This window comes from Bos indicus, chromosome 17, assembly GCF_029378745.1.
Source record: "Bos indicus isolate NIAB-ARS_2022 breed Sahiwal x Tharparkar chromosome 17, NIAB-ARS_B.indTharparkar_mat_pri_1.0, whole genome shotgun sequence".
NCBI lineage: Eukaryota > Metazoa > Chordata > Mammalia > Artiodactyla > Bovidae > Bos > Bos indicus.
The window spans coordinates 53,791,887-53,814,192 of record NC_091776.1 but is presented as its reverse complement, the minus strand read 5'-3'; the positions used below and the strand labels follow the sequence as shown (position 1 = coordinate 53,814,192).

General features: G+C 50.9%; 1 protein-coding gene across 10 annotated transcripts in view; it reads right to left on the bottom strand.

Moving 5' to 3' along the window:
* Positions 1-3,197: 3,197 nt before the first annotated feature.
* Positions 3,198-22,306, bottom strand: part of KDM2B (lysine demethylase 2B) — a 118,987-nt gene continuing 99,878 nt past the window's right edge. For 4 of the 10 annotated variants that reach the window (XM_070769513.1, XM_070769510.1, XM_070769511.1 and 1 more), the window contains 12 exons: positions 19,344-19,568; positions 18,573-18,665; positions 14,500-14,643; positions 13,190-13,276; positions 12,749-13,018; positions 12,445-12,558; positions 11,726-11,764; positions 10,911-11,590; positions 9,974-10,137; positions 9,723-9,884; positions 8,873-9,091; positions 3,198-4,514 (listed from right to left, as the gene is read on the bottom strand). In XM_070769513.1, the coding sequence (XP_070625614.1) occupies positions 4,333-4,514; positions 8,873-9,091; positions 9,723-9,884; positions 9,974-10,137; positions 10,911-11,590; positions 11,726-11,764; positions 12,445-12,558; positions 12,749-13,018; positions 13,190-13,276; positions 14,500-14,643; positions 18,573-18,665; positions 19,344-19,568 (2,379 nt within the window). In that variant the 3' untranslated portion in view covers positions 3,198-4,332. The remainder of the gene's footprint in view (positions 4,515-8,872; positions 9,092-9,722; positions 9,885-9,973; positions 10,138-10,910; positions 11,591-11,725; positions 11,765-12,444; positions 12,559-12,748; positions 13,019-13,189; positions 13,277-14,499; positions 14,644-18,572; positions 18,666-19,343; positions 19,569-22,306) is intronic. The other 6 variants (XM_019977356.2, XM_070769515.1, XM_019977355.2 and 3 more) reach the window with 5 other exon arrangements.

Below are 22,306 nucleotides of genomic sequence, written 5' to 3'. Positions count from 1 at the left end.
GCAGCATGAATGGGTGTCCACACCTGGTCCCAGCACCTCCTTCAGGAGAGCAAGGAGCACCTTCAAAGACGTTGCCCCCATCTACCCTTGGCTGCTGACTTAATGGTAAGTTTAACTACATTTTCACCGTTTACCGTGACCAGGTATTGTGCCAGATGCTTTGTGGTTATCTCCAAATATATATTACCTCATGTCACAGATGGGGAACTCAAGTCTCTGAGAAATTAAAAATCTTGTCTAAAGTCTGTTAAAAAGTCACCACAAGGAATTCCCTGGAGTTCCGGTGGTTAAGACTCTGTGCTCTCATTGCTGAGGGTTGGGTTCAATTCCTGATCGGGGAGCTAAGATCCTGTGAGTCATATGGTGAGGCCAAAGAAAAAGTTTTTTAATAAAATAAGCCCCCACCTAAGAATTTGAACCTAGCTCTAATGTTTTTTCTTAACTCCTCTAATGCCTGAGATGATAAACCTGAGACACTAACTTATGCAAAAAAGGATCTTAGGATATTAATGATGTGAAATCTCTTTTCTTTTAGATCTAATTCTGATCACGGTGGTTGAGTTGAGACCAACTGTGGATTCACTCCCACTGCTTGTGAGGAGGTATGTTTTTGGGAAACTACATAACTCCTTGGGTGAGTCCTGTGGGTTTCTTATCTTTTGACTCTGTGCAGTGGGTAGGACATGCCTTCAGGTGCTCAGGATCCAGAAGTCAATGGACAAGACCTGAAAATTACAGCAAAGGAGGTAAATAGTCTTCCCCACTGTGCTTAAGGCCGGAAGTTTGGCTAGCTGTGAAATACAGTTACCTTTCTATGTTTTCTGATAGTGAGGGTCAAAGCATGTAATCCAAGGCTTGTGGATACTCTCCAAACCTCTTCTCTTGTGTTTGCCTGAAGACCCAAAGCTCAGCCCCTGCTGAAGCTGTAGGTGCACTTAATCTATACTTCTAGTCAGACAGTGAACTCCAGAAATTCAACATTACCCACAAATCACCAATTTGGTGGAGGGGTCTTAAAATCCAGGCTAGCAGGTGAGATAGTAAACACACCTAAATAGAAGCCAGGCAGCAGGTATTGGTGTATCTGAAGTTAAATTAGAAAATTGTGATTTGTTTGCTCATAGTCTCAGCTGAAAAGAGCTTATTTACTGTTTTCTCTTGGACTTATATATAGTATCAGGTGCTTGTTTTAGCAGTGAACAAAAACTCCTAGTGGTGGATCTTCATAGGCAGCATTTTCAAACAACCTTGGCTTAGTAAGAAGCAAACACATTTTCAGCCCAATAGGTTGGAATTATAAGGTACTAATTTATTTGGCAGAGGGCAAACATGTCTCTCTGGAACCTGCATTTTCTAGTTGCATGCCATGTCTCTACTTCTGAATAGGTAACCTGTCATATGGATCCATAAGGGAATAAGTGACATCTCTTTACCCTCACGGTACGGAATGATGTCGTTCGATGGGCCATGGTATCTCCCTTTGTCAAGGTCAGCAGGAAGGACCTTGAGGGAGGGTTGGAGCCTCTCCTTTTCCTGGGTTAAGATGTGGTCTTACCCAGGAACTGCTCCGTATGGTTTATGTGCCTTCTATTACTTCATCAGATACAATATTTGGGCTCAGAATAGCTGTTTGCAAGCATCTAGCTTGGCCCAGCCTCATCTAAAGCTCATTTTGTAAGGAATAGGTCTGTACTGGGATATACCAAGTACCTTCACATAATGCACCTTCAAGTTGTGAACATGTGTTCCCATGTCGTCGTGTGAGTTCACATACCTGGCGTACATTGTCATGTGCTGCATCTTCTATAAGTGCTTTTGTGTACTCACAATACTGTAGAGAATACGGTGTTTACTTCAAGCCCAGGATGTCTGGAAGCAAGCGTAAAAGCAGCAGTGATGTAGCTGGTACTGTGCTTAAAGTCTGTACTAGAAGATGAGACATGTTTGTGTTTTTTATGTATTTGTGTCCAAAATATTATAAACCTATACAGTTCAATATATCTGATTGGATTAGTTGGGTATCTAGGCTAACTTTGTTGGACTACAGAAAAAATTGAACTTAGGAATGTGCTCTCAGAACAGAACTTGTTTGTGTGTAGGGGACTTACTATATAATCTTAACTGGATTGTTTGGTACACCTGGGGGATGGTAATCTGTGACCAGCGCACTACAAACGTGACCGGGAAACGCTCAGTTTCTAATGCCGAGATTCTACCTGGAAACGACTGTCACCCTTCAGCAGTTCTCAAGAAAGAAGATGCCTTTACTGGACATCAGGGTCACTCTTACTCAGAGGTTCGCAGCACTCAGGCTGCCAAGAAAACAGCAACTTGACCTCTGGTACGGGTGCTCCACAATGAGTGATCAGGCTTGTAAAGGTAAGCCACATTTTTATAAATAAACCATCATGTGTTAAACTAATCTTACTTCTGTCAGATGCATCCCCTGAGTTAAATTCCAGGGTGGAACAGCTTCAGATGTCTCCAGTTTGAGTCAGAAAGGATCTCTGGATTTAAATGAATAGGAGGCAGAGACCTAGACGGGACCTAAAACCATTTCACCATGGAAAAAAAAAAAAAAAAAAAGGACTGGGGGTGGTGGTGTGAGTATGAAATGACTATTAGTGGGAAAGGCTGGTCCCATGAGACCCAAGTCTGATGGTGCTGTTGATGACTGAGGAAGGAAGCTGGTCTGTCTTTATCTTCAGATGACTAGTTGCCTTTCTGTGATCTCAAGTTGACTTCCCACCTGGGGCAGCTACCTCCTAGCTAAGGGCTTCCAGTCACCCCAGCCCCATGTCACCAGTGCAGGGTGTGGTCTCCTTGAGTTGCCTCCACTGGAAGCTGAGCAAGTAGACCCCTGTTCCCCCTCTTTGGCAGTGGAAATGCCAAGTGGCTGTGGAAGTTACCTTATACAGGCGAGGTCAGAGGCAACCACACAGGTAAGCCACTCTGCCCCTTAAAGCAGTTCATACCTAATGCTTACATGTGGATGTACCTTATTAGCCACGAACAGCAAGACCTCTTTCTGAAGACGGAAAAACATGTACCAAGGGGTTGCTGCATTTCTCCGGTGACTAAGAAATGATACCTAGTCTGGCTTCAGGATAGCATACACTGGTGTTGAGACTATAGCCTCTGGACCTCCCAGTCAGACTTCCAGTCCGCCCAGAACAAAAACCCTCAAAGTCCAAGAGTGAGTTTTTTTGTACAATTGTTTATACAAATCCAACAAAGGTAAAACGGCGTCAGGGAAGGTCTAGGAAAACAACACCTTACGACAGTGGCACTTACGATGCGTAACTTTACAACTGGGCAACAGCCATGGGCTAAACCTCAAGTGTGAGAACTCAGCTCACTTCAAAGGAGAGAAGAAAAGAAAAGGCTGTGGTGGGTCATTTATTCTATTTCTTGACTCACTGTATAAATTAGATCTATGTAGAATATAAGAGCTCATGCTGGAGCAAACCCCTCCTGAGTGCAAAGGCTGAAGTCTGAATTTCAAAATTTTGAGGGGAAAAAAAAAAGGTGAATTCTATACAGAGGAAATTTAGCAAAGTGTCTCTCTCACTTTGACTATAATTTACATATATCCACATCATGCTTATGCAATTTCTTGACATACAAAGTAGGCTCTCAACTTCCAGTTAGACATGCTTTTAACTAGAGGTCTTAGCCTGCTTTGCCGGATCTGGGCACGTGTATATGTGTTTGTATGAAGTACAGGGAAAAGTTCTCTCCTACCTTAAGGAAACCAGGAAAGTTGGCAATCTCAAAACAATAAAAACACTGGTATGCATTCAAACCTTGCATAAATAACTTTTAAACAATTTGTACAAAAATAGTTCTGCATAATGTAAGATGTAACAAAACCAAACAAACATGTTGAGACGGCAGATGTGGTGTGTGGTCCACTTTATGTTGACACCAAAACTCCCCAAAGTTGCCAGGAGTAAGGTGTCCGAAACTAAAACACCACCACCCCCCACAAAATTTCCTAAGCTCATGCTTCAGTAAGAGAATGTCGCCCAAGTCCATCCTCCTCTCCAACAGGAATGTCTTCTCGGTAAAGGCCTCCTGAGCAATGGTCCAGAAAGCAGTGCGGTTTTGATTCAGAAAGACCAGAGGAAAGCACCAGGCTCGCTCATCCCCCAAACGGTGGCGGACTGGCTTCTCCCTCGGCGAGACTTGCAAAAGGGAATTGTCTGGGGTTTGTTGTTCCAAGTTCCAAATTGAAAATATTTAAAGGCCCTAATTTTTGTAAAGTCTTTCCCCTTCCCCTGGCGTCTCCCCTCCCCTCCCCTACCCCATATTTACATACTTGTCCTTGGACTAACTCAGTTTTTGCAGGAGTTTTTCTTCCACTTGCCCGAACTGGACACTAACAGACATTTCGGCTATGAACTGCTCGCAGCCTTCCTTGGTAACTTGCTTGCAGTACCTCAGGTCAATGTGACAGATATTCCCACAGCGTTTGAAGAAGGACAGGCACTGGTCAGTCACCTTATTGCAGTCTGGAGGGAAGAGGACACAGGTGAGATGGAGGAGGCGTGGAATTGAGGACACCCCCCTCCCCCAAGCAGCTCTCCTGTTCAGTCTCCTCAGATGGGGCCTGGTTTCCTCTGCCACTTACAAACGTTCATACATGCCTGAAAAACACCACAAGTTCCGAGTGAAATTGCTCAGGCTCTTGTCCCATTTAAGAGTCTTACATGTATACATTCTCACATCAACAGGTCCTGTCCATGTTGTTTTACAGATAAGAGCACATGACACACGAAAACAGCTTGATTTTCATGCCTTTACTCCTGCTGAGGAACACCTCTCTCTGCACACTCTTGTGTGCTTACCTGCTCATTCCCAGGGAAGAGATGCTTCGGAGTGAGGACACTGTAAGGCCATCCCAGGACCCTCCTGCTCCCCTGGACACTGGCGCTTTACTGCAAGGCCCACATGCTTGGTCCCCTCCATGGAATGTCTACCTCAAACCCATGCAGGAAACCAATGCACTAGAAGTGGCTGGAGAGATTCCATCCACAGAGAGCAAAATCGGAACTCCGAACCCTCAACCGAGTATTTCTATCAATGTGGACTTAGGGTCTGTCATACTCTTTTCTTAGAACTGAACCCTCAGTCAATGAGCTGCAGTGCCAGCTCTCATCCAGCTGAGGCCAAGTCCCTACCCTGAGCCCGGAGATGCCTTCATCTCAGTGGTATTACTGACCTTGGCTTGTCATTGCTAGTATGCATACTTTCATTTGCTCTTGAGTTGAGTGTTAACAGTAAGGACAGACTGCAGTAACGCACATGAGGCCAGTGCCAGCTCCATATGTCACAGTGCCTCCAGCTTAGGAGGTGGTACAAAGAAGTCACGTCACAGCACCCCACAAGTCATCAAAGAGCACTCTCCTCAGGTCTGCACAACATCCTTGCACAAATGCTCAGTCCTGGATACACATTTCAGACAATGTCAACAAAATCCAATCCTGAACAATGAACTCATGAACTTAGAACAAGTGGTGATGGAAAGCTGAGTGCCTCCCATACTAGCCAGGCAGATGGCAAAGTGACAAGGATGCTGCCAAAGAGGTGACTTGGAAGAGTAACACCTCAGATTTTCCAGGGGTATCCCCTTACCTCATAATCTCTCAAATATTTGCCCACATAATCTTACTGTAAAAGTCAAGTGAGAAGGATGGTGTATAAACCCTGTAAGGGGAAGAGGTACAAAGCTGGAAGACTCCCCAGAAGAGGGGAGTTCGTCTCTGGGCAAGAGAAAGGCTCTAGACTAGGCAGCACCACTGTGGAAGGCAGGAGGGCCCACTGAAAAATGGGGGTTACAGGGAAATTTACCTGCTGACTGTTGAGACCCCAGACTCCTTTCCTGCCAAACCCTGGACTGAACCCTTCAGTTGGGAGGTCAAGAAAAGTGTCCCTGGGCAACTTTGATCAGCTTAAGAGGAAAGATGGATAGATGTCAAGTCTGGATTTCCCCAAAGAAACAACCCGTGCTGACTGCCCAATGACATCTACAGTCAATCAGCTCCCACCCTGTCCCAAGAGCAGCCCGTCAGCTGAAGAGAAAACCACATGCTGAAGACAGAACTGAGAGGAGCCCCAGGCAGGCCCACTGACTGCTTCTGAAGGAACGCATGGTCTATGTGGAGAAGAAAATACAACCGCCAGTATCCTCAGGACTGACATCTGGATCCAAGAAACAAGAACAGGCCACTCCCCAAAAGTCCTGAGAACTGTAGCTGTCAAGTTAAAAATACAGGCTAAACCATGTGAGAACTGCCAATATGTGACTTTTGACCTACATAATAAAGCAGTTTCATGTGTCTGAAATGAAAAATTCTCTACAGCCGATCCTTGAACAACACGTGTTTGAACTGTGCAGGTCAACATATCTGCCCATGTGTTTCAATAGTGGTTGAACCTGAGGTTATGGAGGACGTGTGAATACCAAGGGCCAACCATCAGTTACATTTGGATTTTCTACTGCAGAGGGCTCCACCCCTAGCACCTAAGTTGTTCAAGGGTGAACTGACTATGAACTGTGAGAAGGGGAAAACCAGAGAACAGAGTAAAAAGACAAGAGGTGGGGAAAAAGTAAAGGTATCAAAAGACTATTAAAGAAAGAAAACAGAAGGGAAGGAAACTAACTCAAGGAAATTTTCCAGAACCACAGAACATATTTTCCAAGTTGAGAGATTGATTATACCTTATAACATGAAGGTATAATGAAACCATTTTAGACACAGAAGGTCTGGATTATGTCCTCCAGCAAATGAACAGATAAACCAAGAAAGAAGATACAGGACCAAGGAAAGAGGGGCCCCTACACAAGACAGAGACGAAGGAAATCCTAGGAAGCAGACATGCAGATGGCAGAGGCAGTCGAGTTCAAGTGGAGGGCAGGAGGAAAGAAAGCTAGGAGGGTGGTTTCTTACAAGACTGGTTAAGGGCCTGATAAGTTCATGAGGGTAAAGAATAGTACTCGAGTCTGTTGTAGAGTCTGTTCAGAGACTGAGCAAACAAAAAGGCAATTATTAACTCTAGGGAAAACAAAAAAATTGTGCAAGGAAAGAAACATACTCATAATACACACTTTGGCTCAACACTGGACAACACATGCATGGCCATAATGCGGTAAATAACAGTGACTTAACCACACAAACTGGGAAGATTTTGGGGTGGGGGAGGCGGCAGTGGAGAGAATTTCAGAACAGTAATCCTTATGCTCTACAAGGCAAGTTAACAAAAAGAGCATCTGAGTAAAAAATAAACAAGAAATAGCAATGTAGGCTGTTTGGAAAAGTGGAGGTAAACAAACAGCAAGAGCTCAAAATTTGAAGGTGGTTCCTCCAGGTGAGAAGCAGGGGAGGCAAGGCACCAAAGTAGCTTCACTTTTGCTACCAGACCTGATCTGACCACACTGAAGGACCTAGCAATGTGTCAAGCGCTTTCCTTTCTGTGGCAGAGGCTTATTTTACCATTAACTAGTTACATTTACAGGAAGAGAAAACATGTTCAAAAGAACCGAGTATAGAAAAGACTGGGTATGGAGACGGGCCTTCATGCGTGTCACAGCTCTGAACACAACAGAGAGGCACGCATGCAGGCTCTCAGACGAAAAGAGGCGACTGGACTGTGGCGGAAAACAAAATGCAAAAGATGACTCACACACACGTATCATGGACATCCTCTTCGCTGCAGGGGAGAGGGATTTAAACCAGTATCCCTGCTATATACCCTAGTGACCCAGTCAGAACAGGGGAACGAGTTCATTACTACCAAGCACTTAGAACAAGCTGCCTCCCAGGACCTTCTCCACGAGGCAGCCCAGCATCACTTCAAGACCAACAGCTGACTCACCTCAGTGTGGCTCTCTGTTCACTGCCTCCTTGGGAGGCCACCACCCCACTGCCACCCGCCACCAAAACTCCCTGAGGAGGCGGAAGGGGCCTCCCAGGCACCAAGGTACAGCTTTAGCTCAAGTGAGCCAAACCTCCCCGCTCCCAGTCGGATGGGGCATTAGCAACAGGGAGTTTCTCAGGAATGAACATGGGCTGAAGAGACAAACAGCAAAAGAGCATGTGAATGCTGACCAAGCCAAACAGCAGATTACACTGTGTCAAAATAGAATTTACATGAGGTGAGAGTATCATTTATTACTTGCTAATTTCTGGAGGGAAAAAAAAGTTTGTTTTTTTTTTTGGTCTCATCCAAATCTCCCACACCTAACCTGACCATCCTGAGCCATCAGACCAGTACAGGATTATTGGCTGGGCTGAGAATGGGTGGCGTCACCTTGGTCCACCTCCCTGTTGGTCATGCCCCAAGCTCTTAGGAACTAACTCCAGCCCCATCAGTAAGTGAAGTGAGGACTCACTCCACTGTGGGGTTTTCTTGTCAACAACGGGCCCCTTGAGAGCAGAGTCAGGAGGGGGACACGTGAGCAACAACAATGGCAGCCATCAAGCCGGGCACTCCATCCGCCTGGCCTGGCTGCACTGCCAGGCGCCCTCCCACACCGGCTGCTGCCCGGCACCAGCTCATCCACTGAGCCCGAGGGAAGCTTTTCTAGCCCTTATTTTGGGTCAAGAGCCACTTCTATGTGCTCATGTGCACTCACTGCTACTGGCACTATTTTTTTGTAGCAATTATTTAAAATCTAGTAATGCTTAATTGTTTCATGTGTTTCCCTGCTAGACTAGGCCGTGTGTCTGTCTTGTTCCATGATGCATCACAGCACCTAGGACGTGACCCTATAACAAGAGGCAAGCTAGTATTTCCCTACAAATGTGAAATGCCCCCCCACCCGAACCATAGGGTCCTGGACAGAGCCCCGAGGGTGCCCCTGACTGACCTGACAGGTTGATTTCGGTTAAGGAGTCCCGGGTGGTGGTGCCCACAGCAGTGAGCAGGTTGATGGACTGGTCAGTGACGTGGTTACAGTAACTGAGGTGGAGCTTGGAGAGCAGGGGCATGTGGCGGATGATAAGCCGCAGGGAGGCGTCCGTGATGTCCAGGCCGGCCAGACGCAGCTCCACAATGTTCCGGAGCTTACTCCGATTGTCCATCTGACCTGAGAGGGCAGGGTAGAAGAGGCAACGTGTCACCCAGACATGACACTCTACAAGGCCCACCCGCCATACGGGACACCTGGGTTTCATTCAGCCAGTGAGTATCTCCCCTAAAAGATCAGGACTGGTTCCAACATTTAAAGACTGGCATATTCCACATCAAGTTTTACATTTGCAAATCCTTTAAAAGTCAGAAGATCTACAAACACAGCCTGCATTCCACCTTCAGTGCTTGGCCAATTAAAGCAGAGATAGCACAGCATCTCTGGGTCAGCAGTTTCCTCTTTGAAGGTGTGGGTGTGGAGCAGTGAGCCCTGCAACCTGTTCTAGAGGGCTCAATCCCTGAGGCCCTGCCCAACCACAAAGACCCCGATGCTTCCGAGGCTCAGAGCTCAGAAGAACAAGTGAGCAGCAAAGCAGTCAGACCCACGCAGAGCTCCCAAAGTGGCATGATGGGAGCCGCCGCCCTCTCACAGCTCCCTTCTGCACCCAAAGCTGACTGAGAACAGAAGGGCCGAGGCCAGAAAAGGCTTGAGGACACAAGTACCAGATGTGTCTGTGGTGAAAACCAGATCCATCAGCACAGCTTGATCACACCACCTTTACCTGAGCCGCGTGGGCCTGGCCCCTCACCTGGCCTGTTGTCTGTAGGCGGGGACAGGAGGTCCCGCATCTGGGCGTCCTTCAGCCCTTCTACCCACTGGACATCCAGGGTCCGGAGCAGTGGACAGCTGGAGCTACAGAGGGCAGAGACTGCGATCCACGAGCAGCCGGACAGCACCAAGTCTCGGAGCCCTGGGGGGACAGAGAGGGGGCCACAGGTCAGGTGACACGCCCCCAGCCCCCAATACTGCACTCTGGGGGGTCCCTGGTCCAGTGCTCACCAGGCAACCGGTTGATGAGCCAGCTCAGCTGTTTCTTGGAGATATTGGTCCAGCTGAGGTCTAGGGAGACAGGCTGTCGCCGGATGATGCCGCTTAGCATCAGGGGCGTGATGGACTTGCAGTGGTTCAAATCGATGCGGGTCCATAACCGCTTATCGCAGCACCTGGGGGCCAGGCCCAGCAGAAGGGGCAACATCAGAGTTGGGAGCTCACTGGGGGAGCCTCCTGCATGGCTGTGGTCAGTCCCCCACCTACCGAGCCCAAGGAGAGGCTCCTTAACTTTGCCCTCTGGACTCTTCTGTTTAGTTTCTGTCTTCAGGCTGCTCTGGGGTCACAGCCCTTCCCCCCACCCCCTATGGAAAGTACCAACACCTCTAATGTATTTACTGGGGGCTTTATGACACCTTCCACAGATCAAATCTCAAAACAACCCTGCAGCATGCCTGTTCACAGATGAAAGTACATTAACTTGACCAAGGTCAGAAAGCTGGGGACTCTCAAAGCAGGAATACCAGGAACTGGCAAGGTGCCCTTAACCTGGGCTCCTATTTTTTTTTTTTTTTTGGGTGCCCTACTGCTTGGTATATGGGATCTTAACTTCCTGGCCAGGGATTCCTATGCTCCCAGCAGTGGAAACACGGATTCCCAACCACAAGACTGCCAGGCAAGTCTCACCTGAGCTAACTCCTAAAGAACAAGAATACCACTTGGTTCTTAGTTCACCTCCCAAGGGGTTAAGCTAGGAAAGCAAATAGGGTTCACCTCTTTCAACAAGACCACACTGACGGGACTCTGGAACTCTCTGAGGATACTGAAGCTGGACTGACTTAGAAGGCGAGAGCATGATAAGTGACTCCCCGTGGGGATGCCCCAGCCCACCCGGGTCTAGCAGCAGCCTGGCCCCCTGATGCCTCCCTGTCTGAGCTCAGCCCCTCACCAGCGGTTCCAGGTCTTGCAGACCCGCATGCAGACACACAAGTCTTGGTGGCTGAGGTAGCTGAAGACGGCCATCCACACCTCCCTGTGCATGACATGGGCTGCCCCGTCATCCAAGGGCAGCGAGTCGGGCGGGGGGCTGATGGGGGGCGGCCGGATCACATGTCGCTCCATCTGGATGCACTTGGGCGGGGACACGGAGGGAGGGGGCCGGGAGATGACTCGGGGCGGGCTGCGCAGGCCGGGCCCCAGCTGGTGCCGCAGCTCCCGGGGGGTGCCGTTGAGCCCCTTGCTGAAGCGGTGGGGGCGCTCGCAGAGGCCCAGGGGCCGCTTGGGCTCCTCGTTCTCGCTCTCAGGCTCCGACTTGATGGGCTGGTGATTCTCCTGGGCCAGGCTGCTCTCCGTCTTCTGGATCTCCTGGTTCAGCTCCTTGCTCAGCTCCTTGCTCAGCTCCTTGTTGGGGAGCCGCCGCTTCCGGCGCATCTTCACCTTCTTCTTCTCCTCGGGCCCCTCCGCGCCCTCTGTGCTTGGCCCGGCAGTAGGGGAGCTGGAGCGCGAGTGGTCGCTCTCCCTGGTCTTGGGGGGCGCCTCGGGTAGGTCGTCCTCTGGTTCCTGCTTGAACCGCCGGAGAGGCTTGTTGGCTAGAGTTATCCGGTCCTCGGCGTTCTTCCAGGACCGTCGCTGAGGAAGGGGAGCACCGGAGTAAGTTCCCAGGCCCGGGGCTGCGCCCACCCAGGGCCTCCTACCCTCCAGCCTAAGACTACTGCCCCAAGAGAGGTTCTGGGACAGGGGCAGGGGGTGGGTGGGAGATGGTACCTTTTTCCTGAAAAGCTTATCTTCTTTGCCAGGTTTTAGCTGTCATGGGAAAGAAAAGATGCAAAGCTTGCTCCCAGGGGTCGCGGGATTTGGTCCCCTCCACACCCAGCCCCACCAAGAATCCACAGTCTCTACAGAGCAGAGGCTGGGGGGTCACCTTCCCAACAAACCCCCGTCTCCTCCACTCTGGGTGGGCCCTGCCTGCTGGCTTTAAGGAAAATCTGGAAGTGGCGGGGGCTGATGGAACTATCCCCACCCACTTGACCTCCCACCCCTGGACAGACCCAGGGATCCGCAGTCGCCCATTCAGGTCGGACTTGGCTCTGGGAGCCAGGCCTGGAGGCAGGGTCTGCTGGATTTCCCTGCCGAGCCTTAATGGCTAAAGCTGGGAGAAGACAACCGGGCGCCACCTCGTGGCTGATGCTGGAAGGGCCGGTGGGTGGAGCAGGGCCGCCAGGATCCTCCGAGGTTCCCCAGATCCACAGGGCTTCCCTGCGGCAGCTTCAGCTTCCCAGGCCCCACGCCGGAACCATGAGCCGGCGACCCGGGGCTGGGGCCTGGGAAGTTACGGTGAAACGGTGTCTGGGAGCGTCTGCGGCAGTGGGTTCGAGGACCAGTGGGGCGGGGGCGGGGTGGGAGTGGGGCGTGGGGGGCGCGGGTGCCAGGGACTCGGGGTCCCGGGGGGCCTGGGGCGGGGCGGCGGGGCGACGTGGGAGCACCTGCTGCTGGAAGTAAGTGAGACTGGATCTCCACCAGGGGCTGAGGCTGCTGCCTAGAGGGGGCCTCGGCGAGAGGTGAGAGGAGGAACCGGGGGACGTTTGAAGCGTCGAGGCCTAAAGGGGTGGGAAGAGGAGTGACTCGCTGGTTTTCCCCTCCTTTTCTCTTGGGCTGGGCTCTCAGGACTTATGTGACTTGCTGGGGCGGCCCGCTGCCCGTCCCCACCCCCGCCCGGGCGCCCCTGCATCCGGGACCAGCCAGGCCACCCCTCGCTGCCCGCCCCCTGCCCCCTGCCCCTAAGCGTACTCGCTTGCGTCCACTCAGCTCCTGGGGCTTCTCGTATTTCCGCTTCCGCCTCAGGTGCACGTCGTCCGACTTTCGGCGCAGGATGCCGTCGGGGGGCACCTTCTTGGGGTGCTCGTCGGACCTGCGCCGGGGCGCCTCCTCACACTCACTCCTCCGCTTGGCAGGCTCCTGCCCTTCCTTGTTGTCCCGGTTCATCTTCTGCTCCTTGAGCAGGGAGCCAGGCAGGTTGGAGGCGTACTTAAAGCCAGGGCCACGCTTTTGCTTGTAGGCCAAAAACAGAGAAGGAACACACCAACTGTATATCTTTGGACTTGCCCCTGCCCCAGAGTCCGCAGTAGCCCCTCCCAGCCGACGTCGCCGTGGCGGGGACAAGCTGGGTCTGGCAAGGCCAAGGTCTACCCCTCCCGGGCTGACCCCTGGGACTTGGAGCCCGGCACTCACTTTCCCGGTCTTGCCGGCGTGGTTACACTTGGGACACTCCCAGCAGTTTGGAAGCTCATCGTTGACCACGCCCTCTGACTCCTTAATCTGGGAGGGACACACACCAGTCAGCAAGCAAAGAGGTGGGGAACAAGGCCAGCTCTGCCCCAGGCATTGACACCCCCCTCCCAAATGCTATTTCCATACCACCTTTGACCAAGAAAAAACAAGAGTAGTAAAGACGGTGGCTCTGGATTCAGGTCAGGATTCAAATCCTGATTGTGCCTCTTCTAGCTCCATGATCCTGGGCAAATCGCTTCATTTCCGTGGACAAGTACCCTCAGCCATAAATGGAATGTGCCTGTTTCCCTGGAGTTATGTAAGAATTTAATGAGGTAACCTAGTGAAAGCAATTAGCTCAGGGCCTGGCACCCAGCAAGGACCCACAAACTGTTCACTCATCTCATTGCACCATACTGGGTGCTTGGTATCAGCCAGTCAAATGTGCTCTCCCGGTTCTCCTGGAGATTCAGATCCAAGAGAGAGAGAAGTGACCAGGGGCTGGGGGCAAGTCGAGGCACCCTTTTCAGAGTGGGAGGTGGGTATGTTGGGGAAAAGGGGATAAGTGTCAAAATAAACCTCCGCTAACGTCACTGAGGGAAAGGTGACAGAGTCGAAGCACCCTTTGAGGCGGGCCCACTGGTGGACCCACCCTCATCTCTCTAAACAGAGATACACCTGGGCTGGCGGGAGGTGCCAGGTATGATGACATTCACTTGAGACAGAAGTGTGAGGTATGTGCCAGCCCAGAGCAGTTGATTCCTTTCAAAGGTGGAACCGGCTGCCTAAGAAGGGCAGGCCCAGCATGACAGTCCCCAGGTTGAAGGCAGGCCTGTCCTGGGCACACTGAGGGAACAGGTTCCTGGCACAAAGGACAGGAATGCAACCACCTGTTGTTACACGACCCGCGCTCTCCTGGCCCAGGCCTTACTTTCCCAGAAGACCCAAAGGCAACCCAACTACCCAGTCTCTCTGGCCCAGGTCCAAGACTCCGGGAACTCTGTGGGTCTGAGGTCCTGGCAGGTGGAGTGTGTGCATGTGCATGCATGCGTGTGTGCAGACATGGGTGTGTGCAAGGTCTGAGCTAGTCCAGGCCCTTCTGCTCTCAGCTCATCCTCGGATGCACAGAATCCCCCAGACTCCCAGGTTTTCCAGGGAAGGAACTTACTCCCCTCCACCCCAACCACCCCCAGTGGAGCAGTGTCAGCACCACAGAGAGAGCCAGGGTCAGGTGTTGAGCAGTGCAGCCCGATGCCCCCAAGCCTGCTCACCTTAAGGCATCCAGGGTGGATGATTTCATTGCAGATGGAGCATTCCATGAGCATGAGGTTAAATTTGCCTTCTTCCTCTTCCACTGTGTCCTCTTTTCCTGCCTCGCCACACACCAGGCACACAGCGGTGTGAGGCAGCACTGGCTGAAGGGTGGGGAGAACACAAGGGAAGTCAGCATGGCCAGGACCCCCTGGGGAACAGATCAAAGGCAATGAGCTCCCCTCGGGCCTTCCAGGAGCCCTGGGAGAACCAGCGCAGGGCTGCCCACCGTTCATTCATTCATTCAAATCCTTATCCATGTACTACCTCCACACGCCAGGTACTGTTCCAGCACTGAACCAGGCAGATAGAAGTCTCTGCCATTCTGAGCTTACATTTTAGTAGAGAGAAGCAGACAAAATGAAGAAGAGTCTGTTAGATGGTGACAAAGGAAATGGAGAATAAAGCAAGGAGGGCCAGGCCAGGGGAGAGATGAGGGAAAGGAGGGCTGACCTGAAACACAGGTCAGGGACCGCCTCACACTTGAGACAAGACCTGCAGTGGGAGGTGGGGCACAAACCAAGCCTGGATGTGTTGGGGCTGAGGCTGTATCTCTCCAGCAGCCATCAAAGCACGGACTGAGGATTCTGGGTCCTCAGGACTTTAAAGGGAGGTCAAACTATCTTCAGAATACCACCAAGACGCCATCTGCTTTTTTCACTGTGCGGGTGAAACCACTGGTGTCAGGCTCCAATATGCCCGGGCGGTCACTGGACCATTCCTGGTTATATGTTCCTTAAAGAAATGGCCAGTTTCATTTAAGGACATCGTAATTTCATTAAAAGTCTGACCTCTGAGGTCACATCCTTTTCAGATTCTGCATGACAAAATAGGAAACAGCCATTAACTATTTTAGCTGAACACCAAAGAATGACGGTTATCTAAAGGAAAAGCACTTGTGACCAAGCTGTGAGCTGAACTCGCCACTTTCTCCACAGAACATCAGTTTTTTTGGAAAGAAGACTGATTTAAAAAAAAGGGGGGTGGTAATGGCACATTTTTTCAAGGATGAAAATAAGTGAGCCTGTCACAGAAAAATAAATGAAGACATTTGTTGCAGATGATGAAATACAAATTTTCAAACAAAAATCAGAATTTTGGAAAACTTACATTAACCATCATAAAATAGACAACTTCCCAATACTTAAAGACATTCCTGAGGACACTAGTGGTGGTGTTAACAAATGTGTTCATTTATTATTTTTCTAACATTGTATAACACTATTTGCCCCTACTTGGAAAATCTGTAAAAACTAAGGTGAGCCAGTATTTTCCAAATGTCCAGTGTCTGATGTTACAATATTATGCAGGAATACATGAGGGGCAAGAAAGACTAATGAATTTTAATGTAACAGTATGAAAAGTATGTTGATACAGTTTCAGATTCCACACTGCAACTAACCCCTGAGCACTCACCACCTGTCCCGTTCTGGTGGTGGATCAGAATATTCACAATTCCCTGAAAACACTACAGTAAAAGACTACTCCCTTTTCCAACTACGTATCTACGAGCCCAAATTTTCCTCAGAGTTCTTCTAAAGCATTACCGCAAGAGAATAAATACAGGAGCATATGCGAAAACCCAGGTCTTTTCTAATGAACCAGGCATAAAATAGATTTACAAAAACATAACAATGCTATTTTTCCTACTCATCCCTTTTGCTTTGGAAGATGTTATTTCTCATAAAAATGTTGTTTATGCTAACATACAGTGTGGGTTTCTTGTCATTTTTAAATTTAGAATTCAAAACATTAAAAAAATTTTATTACAGTAATGTTACTAAATAAATAGCCCACATAAACAAAAGCTCTTTGGGGGTTCTCATAATTTTTAAGAGGGTATCCAGAGACCACAAAGTTTGACAGCCGATGTAGTCCTAGACTGTAAACCCCTGTGGGCAGGCTCTCACTCTCTCCTCCTTATACACGCCCGCCTCCCAGTACTCAGAATCCAGAGGAAACACGATCAGTTTTTAGTAAACTGAGTTAGAACAGCTTCAAATAAGCTAGGATATACACTCCACTGATAACTAGTAAAAGTCTATAACATGACACGTTTCCGTTCAAGTGAATGGAACACTGAAGACAAAGGAGTGCTCCTTGGTTCAGGTCAGGAGGGGCAGACTCAGAGGCCAAGCGAATGCAGAGACACGGGAGCGGAAGCCCCGGCCCAGGCTTGAGGGAGAGGGTGCTGGCGGCGGGAAAGGGTCAAGTCAGTGGGGAACGTGTCCTTGGGAGAGGGTGCAAGGGAAAGCTGCCAACAGGAAGAGGCAGAACCACACTTCAGGGAAACAGGCCTGGAGAAGCAGGAGGGGGCGGACGGTCTGCCTGGGTCACAGGCGGATAAAACATGGCAAGAATGCCCCAACAGGTGGGGAAGGCCAGAGGAAGAGGAGGGCAGAGGGCTGGGCTGAGGCTGCACTGCCATCAGCCCCAGAAACGTCAGACTGGAGACACACAGAGGCGAGATTTCCTACAACCAGGCACCAGAGCAGACAGCAGGGCTACAAAGAAGAGGTGACGGCAGGGACAGGTTCCTATGACTGGGCCTGGTTCCCTGGAGGGAAGGCAGGGGTGAAAGAGAAAGCACAGCCAAAGAGGAAGAGACTGTCCCGGGACACCGCTGATGGGCCAGGTTTTAGGTGACACCGTTCTCTAAACCCAGAGTCCCTACGGACAACCTCTCTTAAATCGTGCAGAATGCAGCAGGTCATGGACCCTCACTCCAGAAAAATGCACACACACTCATGCACACAGATAACAATCTGTATTTAATTTCAGGGGAGCGTTCAAATTCCCTGAAATCCATTCCAATGGTCTGGGTACAGGTCATAAAAACACAAGCCATGAAACTTTAAAACTCCTGCACAGAAAAGAAAAAGACAGTCAACAGAGGGAAAAGGTAACCTACAGAATGGGAGAAAATATTTACAAACCATGTATCTGATCAGGGGTTAATATCCAGACTATGTGAAGAACTCCTACAACTCAAGGACAGAAATACAATCCACTGTGGCGGATTCATTTCGATATATGGCAGAACCAATACAATATTGTAAAGTTTAAAAAAAAAAAAAAGAAATACAATCCAATTTTAAAATAGGCAATGGACTTCAACAGATATTTTACAAAGAAGGTCTACAAATGACCACCAATCACATGACAGCATGCTTGACATCAGGAATCACCAGATAAATGTGAATCAAAACCACAATGAAGTAGCACCTCACACCCACTAGGAATGCCCACTATCATAAAAAAGGAGACAGCAAGTGTTGTGGAAAATAAGAAGGAAATGGAGAAACTGGAACCCTTGTGCACTACTGGTGGGCAGGTGAAACGGAGTAACTGCTGTGGGAAACAGTATGGAGATTCCTCACACACTTAAAAACAGAACTGACGATCCAACAATGGTACTTCTGAGTATATATCCAAAGGAATTCAAAGCAGGATCTCAAAGGGATAGTGACATGCTCATGTTCACTGCAGCATTATTCACAATAGCCAAGAGGTGGGGGCAACTTAAATGCCCATCAACACATGAACAGAAAGAGAAAATGCAGCATATCCATACAGTGGAATATCAGTCATCCTTTACAAAGAAGAATACCCTGGCAAGGATGAGCCTCAAGAACATTAATGCTAAGTGAAACAGACAGACCCTGCCTTATTCAACTTCTAAGAGATCTAAGAAGTAGTCACAATTAGAAACAGAAAGTAGAAAGGTGGTTGCCAGGGGCTGGGGTGGGGGGTGGAGGGAGGTGCTGTTCAATGGATATAGAGTTTCCATTTGACAAGATAAAAAAGTTGCACAGATCAGTTTGCATTAAAAAAAAAAAAAGCACATTGGTAATATCACTGACATGTACATTTAAAAATGGTCACAGAAGTTCTTGACCACAATTAAAAACAGAGACAGAAAATACAAGCAGTACATGTAGGAGGGAGAAGAGGAAGGTGCCCCAGGCTTGAAGAAGCAGGGACACAGGAGGAAGGCTCCCTCGATGCCAGGCTGGGCCTGCAATGGGCTCACCTGGGCCGGAGGCCTTGATCCTCCCGCTGAGCCTGCTGTCCCCGGGGAGCAGGGAGATCGCCACTCCCTCCCTGGGGCTGGAGGCACAGTGCCCTAAGGAAGGCAGAGTGCGTCAGTCTGTGCAGGGCAGATGCAGGGCAGAGCTGAGACTCCGCCGAATGGCCAGAGTCAGTGCCCACCGCCCTGTCCAGGGGCAAAGCAGGAGGCCAGGTCTGGAGGGGCTGGACAGGCTCTCCAGCAGCCCACTCCTGGACCCCATAAATCAGTCCTCTTTCTCTGGGACGGCCCCCTCAGGAGGGGCACTGACCTTCCACCCAGACCTCTGACTTTGAAGGCAGGACAGGAAGGAAGGGAGGGCCCACAACCATCATGAACTGGACCATAAATGTTGGCAACGGGGTCAAAGACAGGACAGGCTGCCCCGACATCTTTAATGGCTGAGACTTCAAAGTACTGGGTCATCGAGGGAAGGAAGGATTATAAGACCATCGGACTATGAAAAAAAAGGAGCCGCAGCGCATTGTAGAACCGTCCCGGAGCCCTGCAGCCAGCAATCTGGAAACAGCACTAGGGCCCCCCTCTCTTTCCAGGAGGGAGCACCCCTCCGGGATTTCTGCTGTGGCCACACTATCTTTCAGCGGAGGGACTGCAGAGACCAGCCCCACGCGGAGGAGGTGGGGCCTGGATTCCACGGTGCCAGTCCGGAGGAAGGAAGGGCTGCCCTTCGGCGAAGTGGGGTCGGGGGAGAAGCGCGGCCCGGGGCGCACTCACCGCGATGCACTGCCTCATGATGCAGCTCTGCTTCATCCGCCCGGGGCCCCCGAACTTCTTCATGTCCTTGCAGAAGTGGCACTCGCCGCACTCCGTCCGCAGGCAGGCCTCGCACTTGCGGCATCGCGTCCGGCGCCGGCGAGCTCCCGCCGTGGTCCGGTTGGCGGCCAACTTCACCGCGGAGGCCGGGCCCAGCTTCCCCTTGGGCCGACCTACCGCCCGGTTCTGCGGGAGAAGACACGGGCGACTTGGTAAGACGGCGGTTTAGGCGGTAAAGTGTGCCCCACCCCGCAAAGACATACTGAAGTCCCGACCCCACGACCTCAGAATGTAATCTTATTCGGAAATAGGGTCTTTACAGAGGAAATCACTAAAATAAGGGCCTGAAGGGGGACGTTGCTCCAGTGGGACTGGTGTCCTTGTGAAAGGGGGAACGTGGACGCAGCAGAGAGATCTTATGTGAAGACGCGGAGAGACGGCGGAGAGATGACTGGAGGGCTCCTGACTCCAAGCCGAGAAATGCCAAAAAAGCCAGCGGACGCCAGCAGCTGGAGGAGGAGAGGAAGGGTCCTCGCCTAGAACCTTCAGAGAAAGTAGGGCCCTTGCGACACCTTGACTTCCAACTTCCAGGCTCCAGAGGGGATCCGTTGTTTGGGGCTTCATTATGGCAGGCGCAGAAAACTGCACGGGACATCCCTGCTTCTGAGGGCAGCTCAAGAGCCTCCCGTGGCCCCCACGCCTCAGGCCAGGCTCCTCAGGCCACCTGTGTCTCCGCGGGGAGGCCGTCCGCCAGGAGCACTGCCGCCTCCGCACACCGCCGGGCTAAGGCCAGCTCGGGCTGCAGGGCGCAGTTTACACACCGCCTTCTCCTGGCCGCCCTCCCTGACCGCCCGCTCCGGCCCACCACAGCATAACTGCCCGTTCTCCTGTGAGAGTCTTCTCGAGACAAGAGCTCGGGAGGCAGTTACGGAGGGTGCTTGTGGCCACTGTCCCTCAACAAGGCGGCTGACACCTGGCATGCGCTCAATAAACCAGACCCCGGGAGAAGGAGACCGGAACCCTAAGGAGCTGATTTCTGAGACCTTCTCCACATGGGCTCCAAATCCTATCAGAGAAACACAGGTGAACACAAAGTGCTGGTAAATGCTGAGCAGGGCACGAGCCAGCCACATGTCCTGCTCTGAGACCCTTACGACCTGGCCACCAGCTCCAGAGCCTCTTGCAAACCAGGATCAGAAGCCAGCTGCTGGGACACTGTCCACCCGGGATCAGATCTGGGAAAGACCAGGATGGCATGGAGAGTCTGTCCCGCCTGGGGCAGCTTTCTATTTTCTGGAAAATGGTTCATCCCTTGGTCAGGGAGACGCACTCTCTTCCCAAAACTATCTAATTGGCATCAAATGCTTCAAGCCCTTCTTAGCCAGCTTCAGTCCATCCCGGCCTTTTCATCTTAGTTGCTTGCCAAACTTGGATCCTTTGGCAAAATCCTGCCCCGCGCCAGCTCCCAGGCTGAGAAGTGTGGTTACAATGTACCACAGTGCAGAGAAAGTCTTCCTTCAGGGGACCCCCCACCACAGTACACACTTACAGTCTCCTCCCCAAAAACTACAGGGGCTGCTGAGAAACTTACAGCCACATCAGCAAGGAAAACAGCCCACCTTTCTCTGAGAATCGCGCCTCACTCCCACCATCTTCTCTGAATCGTGATCCCTCTCATCCAGACCCAGATCCACGGGTCCCTGTGTCCTTACTGCCCCTGCCCTGACTCCGCCACTCCCGCCAGACCATGCCAGTGTCCCCAGGCAGGGTACGGGGCTGCCCCAACGCAAGTTACTCCTCCTGCAAGCTGTGGAGGGCCTCCTTACACACCACACACACCCCAGGGAAGTTGGGGGGGGTGTGTGGCGCGAGTCATGCACGTGGGCAGTTCCACAGCCCTGGCAGGCACCTTCAGAGGGGTATGTCAATCTATGCATCACCTGTCAATTCAGGTCAGGTCTTGCTGCCAGATGAGTAGTGAAAAAAAATCAGTTTTCAGAGTCTCTAGATTTGAGAACAGCAAGTAAGGGACTGTGGACCCGAACACTAAGCAGCAAGAAGCCATGACAGGGACGGTGACCACAGTGCAGGTGGGCACTTGCCGGGGGCCTGGCGTCCTGCTCATCACTTCACACAGGGCATCATCTAATTTCCCCGTAATAACCCTGTGGGAGATGAGGAAACTGCAGCTAGAGGGCAAGTGACCTGCCCAAGGTCAGGGAGCCAGCAGAGGATGTGCGTACCCTGCGAGTGTGAGTAAACACTATAAACCAGAGTGACACGCAGGCCGAGCAGGATGAGCACCCCCAGATCCATGGGAACGGGCCCACAGCTAGTGCCTCGATGCCCTTAGCAGAATGGAGGCTGACACGAGGTGCAGAGGAAGACATCAGTTTCTAGAGAAATGGAGACCGGGAAGGTTTTTTTTTCCCTCTCTTTACAGCCCAGAAGACTCTCCGGTAAAAAGCCCTAGTCCAGTCAGCAACTCACTCCTCAAATCCCTGAAACATGGGAGATTCAGAGCTACAAGTCAGGCACAGAGAGGAGAGCACACGCTCCAGCCCCACAGACAAAACCAAGGCCAAGGGCTTACACACTGACCCTGGAGCAGCAGAGTCTAAAGACTGGCTTCTTTGATGAAGGGAAAAAATCCCAGGTGTCCAAAACTGGCTTCTGCCTCCCACTCAGGAGCATCAGGTATAAACAGCCGCTGAGTACCCCTGGCCTCACTGGCCACTTGGAACTAAGAGAGTTGGGTCAATTCAACCAGTCATAAAGCTCATACCTGACTCTGAAATAAACCCACTTTCCTTTGCTTCCCAAAGTTCATTTTCATCTGAAGAAGCACTTTCCCAGGCTATGGGAAAACCAAATCTGTCTGGATCTTGATGGCAGCTGAGACATCCTGGAAAATGACAAGAGTC